Source organism: Barbus barbus (genome assembly GCF_936440315.1).
Source record: "Barbus barbus genome assembly, chromosome: 37".
NCBI lineage: Eukaryota > Metazoa > Chordata > Actinopteri > Cypriniformes > Cyprinidae > Barbus > Barbus barbus.
In genome coordinates this window covers 13,163,699-13,176,628 of record NC_136715.1, presented here as the reverse complement: position 1 = coordinate 13,176,628, position 12,930 = coordinate 13,163,699, and the positions used below count along the sequence as shown (strand labels likewise).

At 35.0% G+C, this 12,930-nt stretch overlaps 2 protein-coding genes across 3 annotated transcripts; both read left to right on the top strand.

The window, feature by feature from the left end:
- The first annotated feature begins 1,431 nt into the window (after positions 1-1,431).
- On the top strand, positions 1,432-6,199 carry pnp4a (purine nucleoside phosphorylase 4a). The gene is made up of 6 exons (XM_079395922.1): positions 1,432-1,544; positions 2,227-2,390; positions 2,667-2,770; positions 3,699-3,874; positions 3,972-4,162; positions 5,446-6,199. Exons 1-6 carry the CDS (start codon positions 1,522-1,524, stop codon positions 5,661-5,663), a joined length of 876 nt encoding a protein of 291 aa, XP_079252048.1. The 5' UTR covers positions 1,432-1,521; the 3' UTR covers positions 5,664-6,199.
- Positions 6,200-6,568: 369 nt separating this feature from the next.
- On the top strand, positions 6,569-11,062 carry LOC306856656 (uncharacterized protein C20orf96-like). 2 transcript variants are annotated; one of them, XM_079396023.1, is made up of 10 exons: positions 6,569-6,676; positions 6,877-6,989; positions 7,071-7,198; positions 7,291-7,449; positions 7,561-7,660; positions 8,206-8,363; positions 8,531-8,632; positions 8,747-8,833; positions 8,956-9,077; positions 10,917-11,062. In XM_079396023.1, the coding sequence occupies exons 2-10, from the start codon at positions 6,986-6,988 to the stop codon at positions 10,975-10,977; spliced, it is 921 nt and encodes a 306-aa protein (XP_079252149.1). In that variant the 5' UTR covers positions 6,569-6,676; positions 6,877-6,985; the 3' UTR covers positions 10,978-11,062. The 2 variants fall into 2 exon arrangements, with proteins under 2 accessions (XP_079252149.1, XP_079252148.1); XM_079396022.1 differs by having other exon boundaries at positions 6,571-6,676; positions 6,869-6,989.
- The last annotated feature ends 1,868 nt before the right edge of the window (positions 11,063-12,930 follow it).

The following is a 12,930-nucleotide window of genomic DNA, read 5'->3' as shown; positions in this document are numbered from 1 at the left end:
ATAGAGTAAATTAGCATGCACAATTAAATATGACCAATACCAAACCTGATACTGATATCACACTGTAGTTTTTGTTGAGATGTTTTTATATTTAAATGTCCTTAAATGTTCTGAATATTTCACTGCCTGATGAATGATCTCCTTTATTACATGGCTCTCTGGAATACTTGGTTCTGATTGGTCAATCACTACATTCCACAGTCAAATATTTTTCTGTAATGACCATTACACTTTAGAATTAACCGCTGTGCCAGGCAAATGATCTCCTACACAGCTGGAGATGTGTTTAACATATCTTGTATCCCTCTAGTTTATCTCTTATGACACAAAAGACCAATTTTATAAAATGTGAATCATTATTCCAAGTGCATTTATTTATTTACTTATTCATTCATTTTGTGAGTAACCATATAACAATCAAGAAAATAAAGTGTTTATTTTTGTCATAATGACCTGCAAATTGTACATTTATATAAGTTAATTGCTTGCTGTGTTTTTTTTCTTCTTTTTCTTACAGATCCTTATTGTAAAAGTGAAGGGAAACAAGTGGTGTATCAGCGTTTGATTTTGGTCAAGGATAATTCATACAATACCAATGCATGCCAATGAGAAGCTGGGTCAACCACTGAGTGAAATGCATTACTCTTAATAATAGTAATGTCAAGAGAAGTGAAGTTGCATTATACATATGAAATGTTTTTTCAAGCCTTTGGATCTGCATCTAAAATTACTTGCAATCAGACAAATCTTGTGAGGTCCCCAAATTAAATTTTTCTGGTCCCGTGATTTGGATTTGGGTTGGAATCTGTACCTCTGGTAATGGGCCTCACATGTTACTGATCCTGTGGCAGAACTCAAGTTCGACCCATTGGCAGATCTCATACTGCATGCTGGAACTATACACACTTTTTGTGTTGCATTAAGTGGGGCTAATTGTACACGTAAATTCTGCATTAAACCTTTATTGAAAAGTAAAAACTTTTTCAGCATACATTAGAAAATACAACTAGGAAACAAATGCAGTAGGAAATGAATGTGTCTAATTGATCTATAGTCACATGTTGGTCTTGTTCTTATTAATTTCCAATGATTTCTGGTCCTATGATTATGATTCTGTCAACAACAACAAAAAAATCCCCTTGTGAAGTTAAATTTGAAATGCATTCACAGGCAAAAACATCATGTAAGTACACTGAACCAAAAAAAAAATCTCTACTGATACGAGTGCCAGATATTCTTATGTGGTAGGTTTTAAAATCTTACATCCCCCAAATCAGATTGAAAGTTTTGCTTGCATCTGATATTTAAACACAGACACACCTACGTATTACAAAACATATCATTAGGCATGACTAAACTATAATACGAAGTTGTAACCAATCAGAGCGTTTGTGTGTGGTAGTGAGGTCAGGCATTTGGTTTACTTAAATTGAGAGAGTTGCTCTCTCATTCACATTCTGCTCAACTCCAGGATCACTCTTCAGTTGAAAACTTTCTTCAAGACGAACGCACAACACTAACATGCATAGTAAAGATCAAATCTGGTAAGTTTTCTTTCCATTTTAAGGTTGAAACTATTTCTTAGGATTGTGTGTATGAAGGAAAATAGCATACATTACTTTTTGTCAAAAATGTAAAAGTTTAGCTCTGTTTAATGCTGGATATTGTATGTCATTTTACTGTATAAAACATGATTCTGGTCAAGCAAAGGGGTATTTGCCAGTTTTAATCAATGCCAATATAATACATTTTAATAGTCACAATAGACCTGAAATGGAACAGTCCACAAGCAGTGTTGGGGGTAACGCATCGCAAGTAACGCGAGTTACGTAATAATATTACTTTTTTCAAGTAACTAGTAAAGTAATGCATTACTTTTTAATTTATAAGAAAATATCTGAGTTACTTTTTCAAAAAAGTTATTTTTTTCCCCTTTTATTGATTTGTGTGAACATGCTGTTACTGTAGTTCTACACTAAATGTGAATGTGCATTAATTCATCCCACTCTCAAAAAACAGATTTAGTATTCATCAAAATGAATTAAAACAGTGAAATGCAAACTCAGAATATTACTTTTAAAAGTAACTTTCCCCAACACTGTCCACAAGTGCAGCAAATGAATCACGTTTATTTTTGTTGAAATCATGTTTTAAAGTCCACAATTTTCTCAAATGAATTTAAACAGGCTTTTAGTTGAATACATTTTTTTTCTCTCTCATCACCAGCCATGAAGACTATCAGAGAACTGCAGACTGGCTGCTGTCCCAGACACAACACAGACCTAAAGTAGCCATCATCTGCGGCTCTGGACTGGGAATGCTGGCAGATGCACTCAAATGTCAAGACTCTTTCAAATACTCTGACATCCCTGGCTTTCCTCAGAGCACAGGTAAGATGCAGCTCAGAGCATGTAACACTGTATTTGAATCAGAGGTTTTTGTTCATTTGCAAAAATAAAGACAATGTATCCGCTAAAAATGTTATATCGTGCTAGCAGAAAAAAAATAATTTTAAGCCTTACATTTTAAAGTGACAAAATTACAACAAGCAGCTTCATTGCACCATTGATGTTAAATGGTTGGAAACAAAATTGTAAAAACATTTTGTAGTGCATTATGTGCATTGTATGTCATAATACGTGTATGTGCTGTGTGTATTGAAACAGTGAAGGGTCATGCTGGAAGGCTGGTTTTTGGAGAGCTCAAAGGGAAGTCCTGCGTGTGCATGCAGGGCCGATTCCACATGTATGAGGGACACTCACTAACCAAGGTTTGACCTTTTTAAACCAATGGCACTAAATGCTGCACTTCTTTTCCATAAATTATTGTTCAAATATATGCTGTAGATGTTTTAGTGTTTTGGAAAAAGTCTAATGTTCACCAAAGCTGCGTTTATTTGATCAAAAATACAGTAGAAACAGTAATATTGTGAATATTATTACAAATTGAAATAACTATTTTTCTATTTTAATATACATTTATTTCTCTTATACAGCAGGCATTACGCCAGTCTTCAGTGCCATATGATCCTTCAGAAATTATTCTAATATGCTGATTTGATGCTCAAGAAATATTTCTTATTATTATTATCAATGCTAAAAGCAGTAATGCTGTTTACTATTTTTTGGGAAACAGCATATTTTGTGCTGTTACATAAGTTTTTACTATCACATTTAATCATTTTGAAAGTACTCTATTAATTTCTTTCAAAAACATCTTGACCCTAAACTTTTCAACGATATTGTACATTTTTAACAATTTCGAACACATTTTAATAGCCCATCAGGCTTTATTAGCATAATGGCTCAGGATAATACAAAATCTGTATATCTTGATAGTTTCACAGATCTCTCACGTGTCACAAATGCATTGCAAAAGGGACTCCAAAACACTGTTCTATTCATGCTGTGTCATGCCGCAGTCTAGAATGATGATAGAATAAGGAGGGTTTTTTCTTTTTGGATGCCCGCACAGTATATTCACTCCATCCTGGTCATGCTGATTTGAGTCACATGCTGTAATCAGAGCACAATGAACTATTCAGTGAAACTTTTGTGTGGTTTATATAACACAGGGTTAGATTAAAATGGTTTATTCGAGCTATCCCTGTACAGTACACCCGCAAGCTTTTGAAAGTTCATTACAAAGGTAATGGATGTTGAAAGTGGATTGACAAAATTTGCGCTTGTGTTCCTCAGGTCACTTTTCCAGTAAGAGTGTTCAAGCTACTGGGTGTCGAAACCTTGATCGTCACTAATGCTGCAGGGTCATTAGCGGACAGTTATAACTGTGGTGATATTATGATCATACGTGACCACATTAACTTCCCTGGACTTGCTGGACTGAACCCGCTCAATGGCCCTAATGATGATAAGTGAGTATCGATGTACATGTTGAAGTGAGTTAAGAAAGCGTTCATTCATTAGAATCACCAGTACAAGGGATGGAATCATTTCTCTGTTGCTGTCAAGGTTTGGTCCTCGATTTCCACCCATGTCTGGGGTTTATGACAAAAGCCTACGGAAGATGGCGTTCGACATCTGTAAGAGCATGGGCGTCTCCCAGTATGTCCAAGAAGGCGTCTACTGCATGGTGGGAGGACCCAACTTTGAGAGCATAGCTGAGGCCCGCCTTCTGCACAAACTGGGAGTGGATGCAGTTGGTAAGCTGGTGTCTCGTTTAGGAAAATCAATACAGTTTGTTTCTAATCCAAATCTGTAAATTGCTTTTCAAACAATTCAACTTTGACTTAACTTTGACTGTTGATGTAAATTAGCAACACTTTCACCTAAACAGATGGTTCACCCAAAAATGAAAATTGCCATTATTTACTCAACCTTTAGTTGTTCCAAACCGGTTTCTTTCTTCTGTTGAGCACAAAAGAAGATATTTTGAAGAATGTTGAAAAACAGTCAGTTGCTGGTAGCTGTTGACTTCCACGGTATGAAAAAAAAATCATATGGAAGTCAGTGGCTACCAGAAATTATACAGTTAATATAATGACATTCTAATGTATAGAAATAGTAAGTTGATTTATTTCATATATTGAGATTGACTAATGATTTTAGTGTTTTATTCATTGTAAAAATAGAGCATGCACAATTAAATATCCAACATCGATCGTTGCCAATGAATTATAATAATCTATTATTGAATATTAATAAACAATATATAATGCATCCCTAGTTTTTGCTTTTACTTTTCATATTTTAATGTCCCTGAATGTGCTGAATTTGAGGTTATTTCACTGCCTGATGAATGAGCTCCTTTATTACATGGCTCTCTGGAATACTTGGTTCTGATAGGTCAATCACTGCATTCCACAGACTCATATTTTTCTGTAATGACTGTTAAACTGTTTAATTGACCGCTGTACCGAGCATCTGATTTCCTGCACAGCTGTGTTAGTTTCACATTTCTTGTATCACTCTATGACATTATAGGTTTATATCATAGCCATAATAGAATTTTTGGTCACACTTTATTTTAAGGTTCAATTCTTGCTATTAACAAGCCATTAACTATGACTTGTGCCGCAATAAACTCCTTATTTGCTGCTTATTAATAGTTAGTAAGGTAGTTGTTAAGTTTAGGTATTTAGGGATGTAGAAATATGGTCATGCAGAATGTGTTTTATCAGTACTAATAAACAGCCAGTATGTTAATAATATGCATGCTAATAAGCAGCTAGTTAATAGTGAGAATTGGTCCCTATACTAAAGTCTTACCAAATATTTCTACTGACATAATAGAATAATTTCTTAAACTTAAAACAATATTCCAAGTGCATTTATATTTGTAGTTGTTAAGTAGCATGTAATAAGCCAGTAGCCAAATTGCTATGTTAATGCACACCTGTCTATTGTATAGAAATAGTAAGTCATGTTGTTATATTGTCATAATTATTCATTTATTTTTTTATTTATTTCTAATTTGCCTTTAAAGGAATGAGTACTGCACCGGAAGTGTTGGTCGCCAGTCATTGTGGCATGAGGGTCTTCGGTCTCTCCCTCATCACTAACAAAGTGGTGAAAAGCTATGAGGACAATGAGTCTGTCAATCATGAAGCTGTGCTGGAAGTGAGCAAAATGCGTTCGGAGACGCTGCAGGCGCTCGTCACAGAGCTCATCAGCTGCATGGACATCAACAACAACACCGCATGATGGCATCTACACTGTAACTGCCAATCAAAACCTCATCCAGGAACATCTGCAGCTATACTATGATCATGTTTTTCCATTTCATTAACACATTTTTAATAATTAAATGTTAAGATTTTTCTATTTGCAGTGATCACAAATATGATGTAGTTCGATGGTGCCATAACAACCAACTTTAAACACTGGGATATTCCACGTTATTCATTAAATATTAGTCTTTTATGGTGCTCTGAAGGCTGTATATGCATTTGTATATTGATGATTTCATAATATTAATCCCACCTTTATGTGGGGAATTATGCAGAAAAAAAATGTATGTACTGCTGTTCATTATACAAAGTAATATAATTCCTAATGTTAATATTTTGACGATAAAGTTGGATATTTGAATCATTGTTATGCTATTTATAATACATGTTATATTTACTGTTTGCGTTGTAAATGTGCCACTAAATCTAGACCTTTTTGTATAACCTTCTCTTCTATAAACATGCATCTTATCTATAATGCAGAAATGTCAGCAATTAAAGTGTATTTTGAAAACAAGTGTATTGTTAATCATTTCCACTACAACATAACAGTTTTTAATTATGTATTTAGAGAGAGTTAAAAAAAATAGACAATACAAGCCCATTAATTCAACTTATTAATTTCCTATTAAATAAAAATTGTGTGTTTTTACAGATGACAGGAAAAAACATTAATAACTGTAGAATTTTGAAAATATTTTTTTTCTCTCAATTTTGCTACAATCACATAGAATATATAGGGATTTATAGAGGTTCATAAAGACATCTCTTTACTGTTAGGCCACATAATGATACTAGGAAAGCGCAGTTTTGCGCATGCTCAGTATGTCCACTAGATGGCAGCAGAAGTACGCTGGACCCAGGCGTGTTTCTCCGGTTGCCATGGCAAACTTGTGAAATGTTTGAACTGTCGGTAAATTTGATGTCGACGGCTCTGAAGAAGAAAATAACGTGGCAGCTCAAGATATGCATAACTTTAATTCCGTGGTATGACTGACTGTGTTATGGTATTGTATTGTATTGTATTGTAATGTTAATGTAGTGGTCTGGCATTTTTTGGCACACTGAAAAGGTTTGCAGTAACGTTACACACCACATGTATTCTTTCATGTATAAGTATTGCTTTCTGTAAACTAATACAGCTGCAGGTAGACTAAAAACTTACAAATATTTTTCAAGGATTACAGAAAATGGGAGCGAAATACAAGACCTAAACCTCTGCTCTGGGCAGCTCCTCATCATAAAACTAACAGAGGAGAAATCAGACTATCTCCGACTTCAAAATCAGGTGTAAACATGGGTATGTATGGATCAAAGCTTCTGCTGTTGTGAGGCATATCTGTCTTTATGAATTCTTTTGTAATCTCTGCTTTATGAACAGGAAAATCTCAATCTCATGTCCACAATGATTTCATAACACTCCCCAAATTCCCTTCAAGAAGGACAGCTGAAAAAGTGGAACAGGACCGGATCACCTCAAAGACGAAATACAGCATCAAAGAACTGATGGTGTGTATTATAAGGAAGGAAAGCAGACTTTAATAGTTCACTTGTGCTTAGTTTGGCATATATGCCATGTCAACGGCTGCAATCTGTTGTAGTTACTCATCAAATCCAGGAAAGAAGCAATAAAAGACCTGGAGGAGCTCTGTGAACAGCTTAAAGAGAGGAACCTGCAGATGGCCAGAAGCATAATGGAGACAGACAGAAGCTCATTCACCAGAACCAATGAACTACTCATCCAGACAGAGCAGAAGAGGGTTAGCATCTTTAGATCCTACTGTACTCGCATTGTGCATTGAACTCAAACTTTTTCAAAACTTTGCAAATATTGAGTATACCTAAAACATGATCTTTTATGTTCTTTCTAGAGATCAACAGTAGCTTTGAAACGATGGAATGACAGTCTTATTAAAAGTGCCAAAGCAGAGCTGAGAGATATAAAGGAAGAATCACAGACACATCTCAGTGGTTAGTTTATAGTTCATCAGTTAGTTTTCATCATTTCCAAACGCATTATGTACACTACACAGCCAAAAATCTTAATGTATTTTAGAATGTAATTTATTCTTGTGACAGTAAAGCTGAATTTTCAGCAGTCATTACTCCAATTTTCAGTGTCACATGATCCTTCAGAAATCTTTTTAATATGCTGATTTAGTACTCAAGAAACGAGAAAACAGTTTCTGCTTTATATTTTTGTGGAAACCATAATACATATATATTTTTTTGTTATATATTGTTGTTAATAATTGTAATGATCCCAGAGCTACAGTTCACTTGAACTGTAATGTACATCAAAGCAGGTGCCTAAAATCAAGCATGCAGAAATATTTAACGTAGAATGTTCCAGCATGATAATGCCCCTATGCACACAGAGAGGTCCACGTGTTTGGGTATCAACATCCTTTTGGCCATATAATGTTGCTTCTTTAATGGCTGTTAGTGGTAAAGCAAAAACAAACAACCCCAAACTGCAGCAACAAATTTCAGCTGACTTCATCTGATAAATGTAGGTTTGCAGAAGCAGTTGGATCTGCTAAAAGCGAAGGTCGTAGAGGCTCAGAAAGAGCTCCGCAAACTGAAGACATACAAAGATATGGAGCTCCCAGTCAAAGCCTTGCAGATTGCAGACATGGAAAGAAAGCTGGACAGACTGAAAGAGATGCAGAAGGTAAAATATGAACAGGACTTACTGCTGGATGACTGAGTAAAAAGTAATCAAAGTTATATCCAGGAAAATCCTTTATTTATTAAAAAAACACATGTGATTCCAGCTCCCATAAGAACACTTCAATGTGCAATAACACTGTATTGTATTTGCCCTTTTATAATTGACAGAAAGAGCAAGAAGATTTGAATCTGTTTTTTAAGAAAGAAATGGTCGATTTGGAGAGACGCCAGTGCCGAAGAGAACAAGAAGTGCTGTCTGCTGTTGTTGAGGTAAAGAAGCTCTTCTGTGTTGATTTTTAGATTTATGTTATTTTAAATGGAGATCGTTTTTTACTTTAGGAGCTTCATAAAAAAAAAAAATGCATTTGTTTGTTTGATTTTCAGAAACATGCTTCCCACATCCCTTCCATTGTCAAACTGATGGCCTCACAGAACGATACAATGAGGGAAGAGATTCATAAACAGAAAAGGGTAATTATTTTTTTATTTAAAAATATACATTATTTTATTGTTGAGTATTAAAATGGAATTAATATTTTAAAATCCTACACTTATTTACATTGTAAATTTAATTTACTGGATATTCCTTTAAGTTGGTAATGGAGATGGAGCGAAAGAATGAAGAGCTAAGGAAAAGTATTCAGGAGCTGCAACTATCAAAACCAAAAACCATCAGGAGAGAGATCTTTCCAGATGTTTTCCTGAAACCTGACAAGTAAGTGGATGATGACATTAAGTTATTGAGGCAAACAGCTTCTTTATCACAAACAGTTATGTCCTCACTTAACACAAGAACATTGCCAAGCTCTTCAGCTGAAGCATTCCCAAGTTATACAATAATTGCAGTTGCAGAGAAACATTCTCACAAAATTGGCCACTTGAAAGGAAGTTCAACAAACCCCTCGAAATGTCTAACAGTGTTAGTATGACCCGACCCCTCCCATAAACAGATATAGAACAGCAACACTTAGAAAACTTCACTGTCAAGAGCCTTCTCAAACATACTGACAGCACACAGCCCATGAGAATTTTACTTCCAATATGAGATAAGATGCTCATTTAATGCATTGAGAAACCATTTAAAGAAATAGTTCACCCAAAAAATTAAAATTCTGGCATTATTTAGTCATTATCATGTTGTTCCAAACCTGTAAGACTTCCTTGCAAAAAAAGAAATTCTGAAGTAAGTCGCAACTGTTTTTGTCTATTTAACCAAATAGTCCAGAATCAAATTAGACCCCATTGACTTTCATTGTATAAAGTTAAAACACAAAGAACAAAATCATTGTTTGTTTCCTAAAAGCATCATTAGCCTATTATGGTTGCAAGTTTCGCCATTACTAATTTTTGAGTGTACAGTACAGTAGTCATCAGCATCTCCACCACTTTCATGTGTTGTCATTAATAACAGTCCTATGTTGTTGAAACAATGTGTGACCATGTCGGAAATGACATGAGAGCGACTACAAGATGGCTGAATTAAAATTTTTGGGTGAACGATCATGCAAATATGTACGATGAGCAACATGTTCACTAACCCAGTAAGCTTTTTTGGAGACTGGAGTGGAGCGTTGCAAATCAGATACTGTAAACTATAGAGGAAAAAGTAGCCTATCTACTTTTAAACAAATGCTTGGTTTGGAAAAAGCATTGAGCTGATGGAGATGGTGTTATATTACACAGTTTTGGAAAAGACTCCAAAGGCCATCTTAAAGATCAATGAAGAACAAGAGATTGCTGTGCATTCATGGAATCCCTAGCACCCATTAAAGGTTAATGAAGGTTTCACATTTCCCAACAGTCTGTTCCAAAACAGCATGTCATTTTCCTCTCCATGACAATCGGTCTTATCTCCAAAACAATCAGACACTTTATTCCAAAGTCTTGCGAGTGCATGCACAACCTCTTGGAACCCATGGGAGCTGTTATTATCACAGATAAGATTTATTCATACGGACCTTCGGTCTTTAAGTGTTTTGCTCTAGGGGACAAAGAACGTGGAAAACAAGCAAAAAACATTCACTGTGTTCACATATCATGTCACACTGAGCACCAAGTTATAAAGGTTTCCATTAAATGGAGATAATGATAAACAGATCTGGGATTTCCTGCTTCGCTCGTGACAGAGACGTGGCTTTAGTATCTGCAGATGTACTGAGCCCCAGTAGAGAAAGTTCTCATGTTTCCTGTCTTAAACAAACTGTCTCAGGCTGTGGTGACCATGTTTAAGGGCAGATGTCCTGTAAGGAGTCCTCCTGATTTACATGATCTTTGCACCAAAAAAATGAAGATTCTGTCATCATTTGTCATTCCAAACCTGTATGAATTTATTCTGTGGAACACGAAATAAGTATTTTTTTGTCCATTGCCCATAGTTTTAGACCCTATTGACATTCATTGTATGGGCAAAAAACATTCTTCTGAATATCTTCATTTGGTTTGCAGCAACATGAGGGAGAGTAAATGATGGCTGAATTTTCATTTTTGAGTGAACTATCCCTTCAAGGTCATATAATGGCTTATACAGTTACTGTCTGTGGTTTCTGTATTTTAGGTGTACTCCAGATATGGACGTCCATCTCAATATACCCCAAGTGGATTTGCTCCCTGTGTAGCCTTGTGCTGAAGGCATTACCTTTTTGAGCTGCTATATATTGCTGAGGAAAATCAATGAAGCCGCTTCATTAAATCATTTTACTCAAACAATTGTACAAATCTTCTTTTCGATATTTATCTTTGCTTTCAATTTGTTTTATAGGTTTTATCATTTTTTTTCTAAAAACACAATATATTGCACTCTAGTGCAAATGCCATGATTTACTATTTTAGACATGCAACCGCATACATGTATTTTTGTGTTTCACAAACTAAGCTACATAAATTACCACTTTTATTTGGTAAGTAGTAACAAAATATCTCTTTACAAGCAAGTCTTTTTATATTATCATACCTACAGTCTCATTGTAAATATAGCCTACTAACATTCAGAAGTTTTTGAAAGGCGCCTCTTGTGTTCGCTAAGGCCATTTATTTGATCTAAAATACAGTAAAAATATTTATATTGTGAAATATTTCCATTTAAAAGTTTTCTATTTTAATGTTTCAAAATGTAATTTATTCCTGTTCTGCCAAAATTAAATTTTCGGCAAACATTACTCAAGTCTTAAGTGGTGTTCAAGAAACATTTGTACATTTTACAGTGTTGAAAATAGTTGTGCTGCTTAATATTTTGTGGGAACCAACCGTGATACTTTTTTTTCAGGATTCTTTGATGAATAGAAACTTCAAAAGAACAGCATTTTAAATTAAAATATTTGTAACATTATAAATGTCTTCTCTGTTACGGAGCCGACAAGACGTGAGACGTGCGGATCCATTTGCAAGGCTTTTATTTAGAGACGTGGTCATAACTACAGGCAGGGTCGAACAACATCAAACAAGTATGGCATAGGCAAGACACAGAGTAATCCTAGGGCAAGCGTGGATCTATGATCGACGAACGATATCCAGAGGAACTGACCTCGACAATCTAGGTGCAATAGACAGAGAGTGACAGGGCTCAAGATGACGATCCCAACACGTTTGTCCTTATAATGTCTATATAAGTCATTGGTGTTTGGTGATGAGTTTTTGGCTCAAGGTCTGCATTTAAAGTCACACCAGAGGTGTTCAGCTGGGATCAGGACTTGGCTTTCTGCAGACCAGTCAAGTTCTTCCACACTGACTCAATCAATCATGTCTTTTTGAAGCGTGCCTTATACACAGAGCACTGTCATGTTAGAATAGAAAAGGGTTCTGTCCAAACTGTTGCTATAAAATTAGAAGCACGCAATTCCCTAGAATATCATTATATGCTTAAACATTAAGATTTGTACTCAGAAATTACTAAAGTAGTCAAACATGTTCATTAGAAGGGGGTGACCAAATACTTTTGGCAATATACTGTATATATATATATATATATATATACATATATATATATATACACTTGTGCTCATAAATTTGCATGCGCCTTGTAGAATATACAAAATGTTAATAATTTTAACAAAATATGACGGATCGTGAAAATTGCATGTTATTGTTTATTTAATACTGTCCTGAATAAGCTATTTCACATAACAGATGTTTATACATTCTCCACAAGACAAAATAATAACTGAATTTATAAAATTACCCCATTCAAAAGTTTACATTCCCTTGAATAATAATACCATGTGTCATTTCCTAACATTTTTCACAGTACTTTGTATTGTTTGCAAAGCACATAAAAATGCAATTGCAGTCTAAATTTTTGCAGAAGATGCTCATAAAGGATCAATGTTCCCATGTCGGAGGACCACAATGTTGAAGTCTGGTACCAGTCAGCAAGCAGATGTTATTGCAGTTAATGACACTTTAAAGTGTCAATCCTCCAAGTATGTGCTTAATTTTATGACTATATTTGACTCTATTTCCCTTGCAAATTAAGCATTTCAAAGCAATTTTGCAAACCGTGAAACAGTAGTTTGTGACATTGTTGTAATTGACCAAAGTGTGGGAACAAGGCTTGCTCTGTAAACAGTTATGGA

Excerpts from the sequence above, each read along its gene's own strand:
- pnp4a (XM_079395922.1), top strand. The coding sequence starts at position 1,522 with ATGCATAGTAAAGATCAAATCTG. Across the intron at positions 2,391-2,666 it reads TGGCTTTCCTCAGAGCACAG|TGAAGGGTCATGCTGGAAGG; the intron begins GTAAGATGCAGC and ends GTATTGAAACAG. Across the intron at positions 3,875-3,971 it reads AATGGCCCTAATGATGATAA|GTTTGGTCCTCGATTTCCAC; the intron begins GTGAGTATCGAT and ends GTTGCTGTCAAG.
- LOC306856656 (XM_079396022.1), top strand. The coding sequence starts at position 6,656 with ATGCATAACTTTAATTCCGTG. Across the intron at positions 6,677-6,868 it reads TGCATAACTTTAATTCCGTG|GATTACAGAAAATGGGAGCG; the intron begins GTATGACTGACT and ends ATATTTTTCAAG. Across the intron at positions 7,661-8,205 it reads ATCACAGACACATCTCAGTG|GTTTGCAGAAGCAGTTGGAT; the intron begins GTTAGTTTATAG and ends TGATAAATGTAG.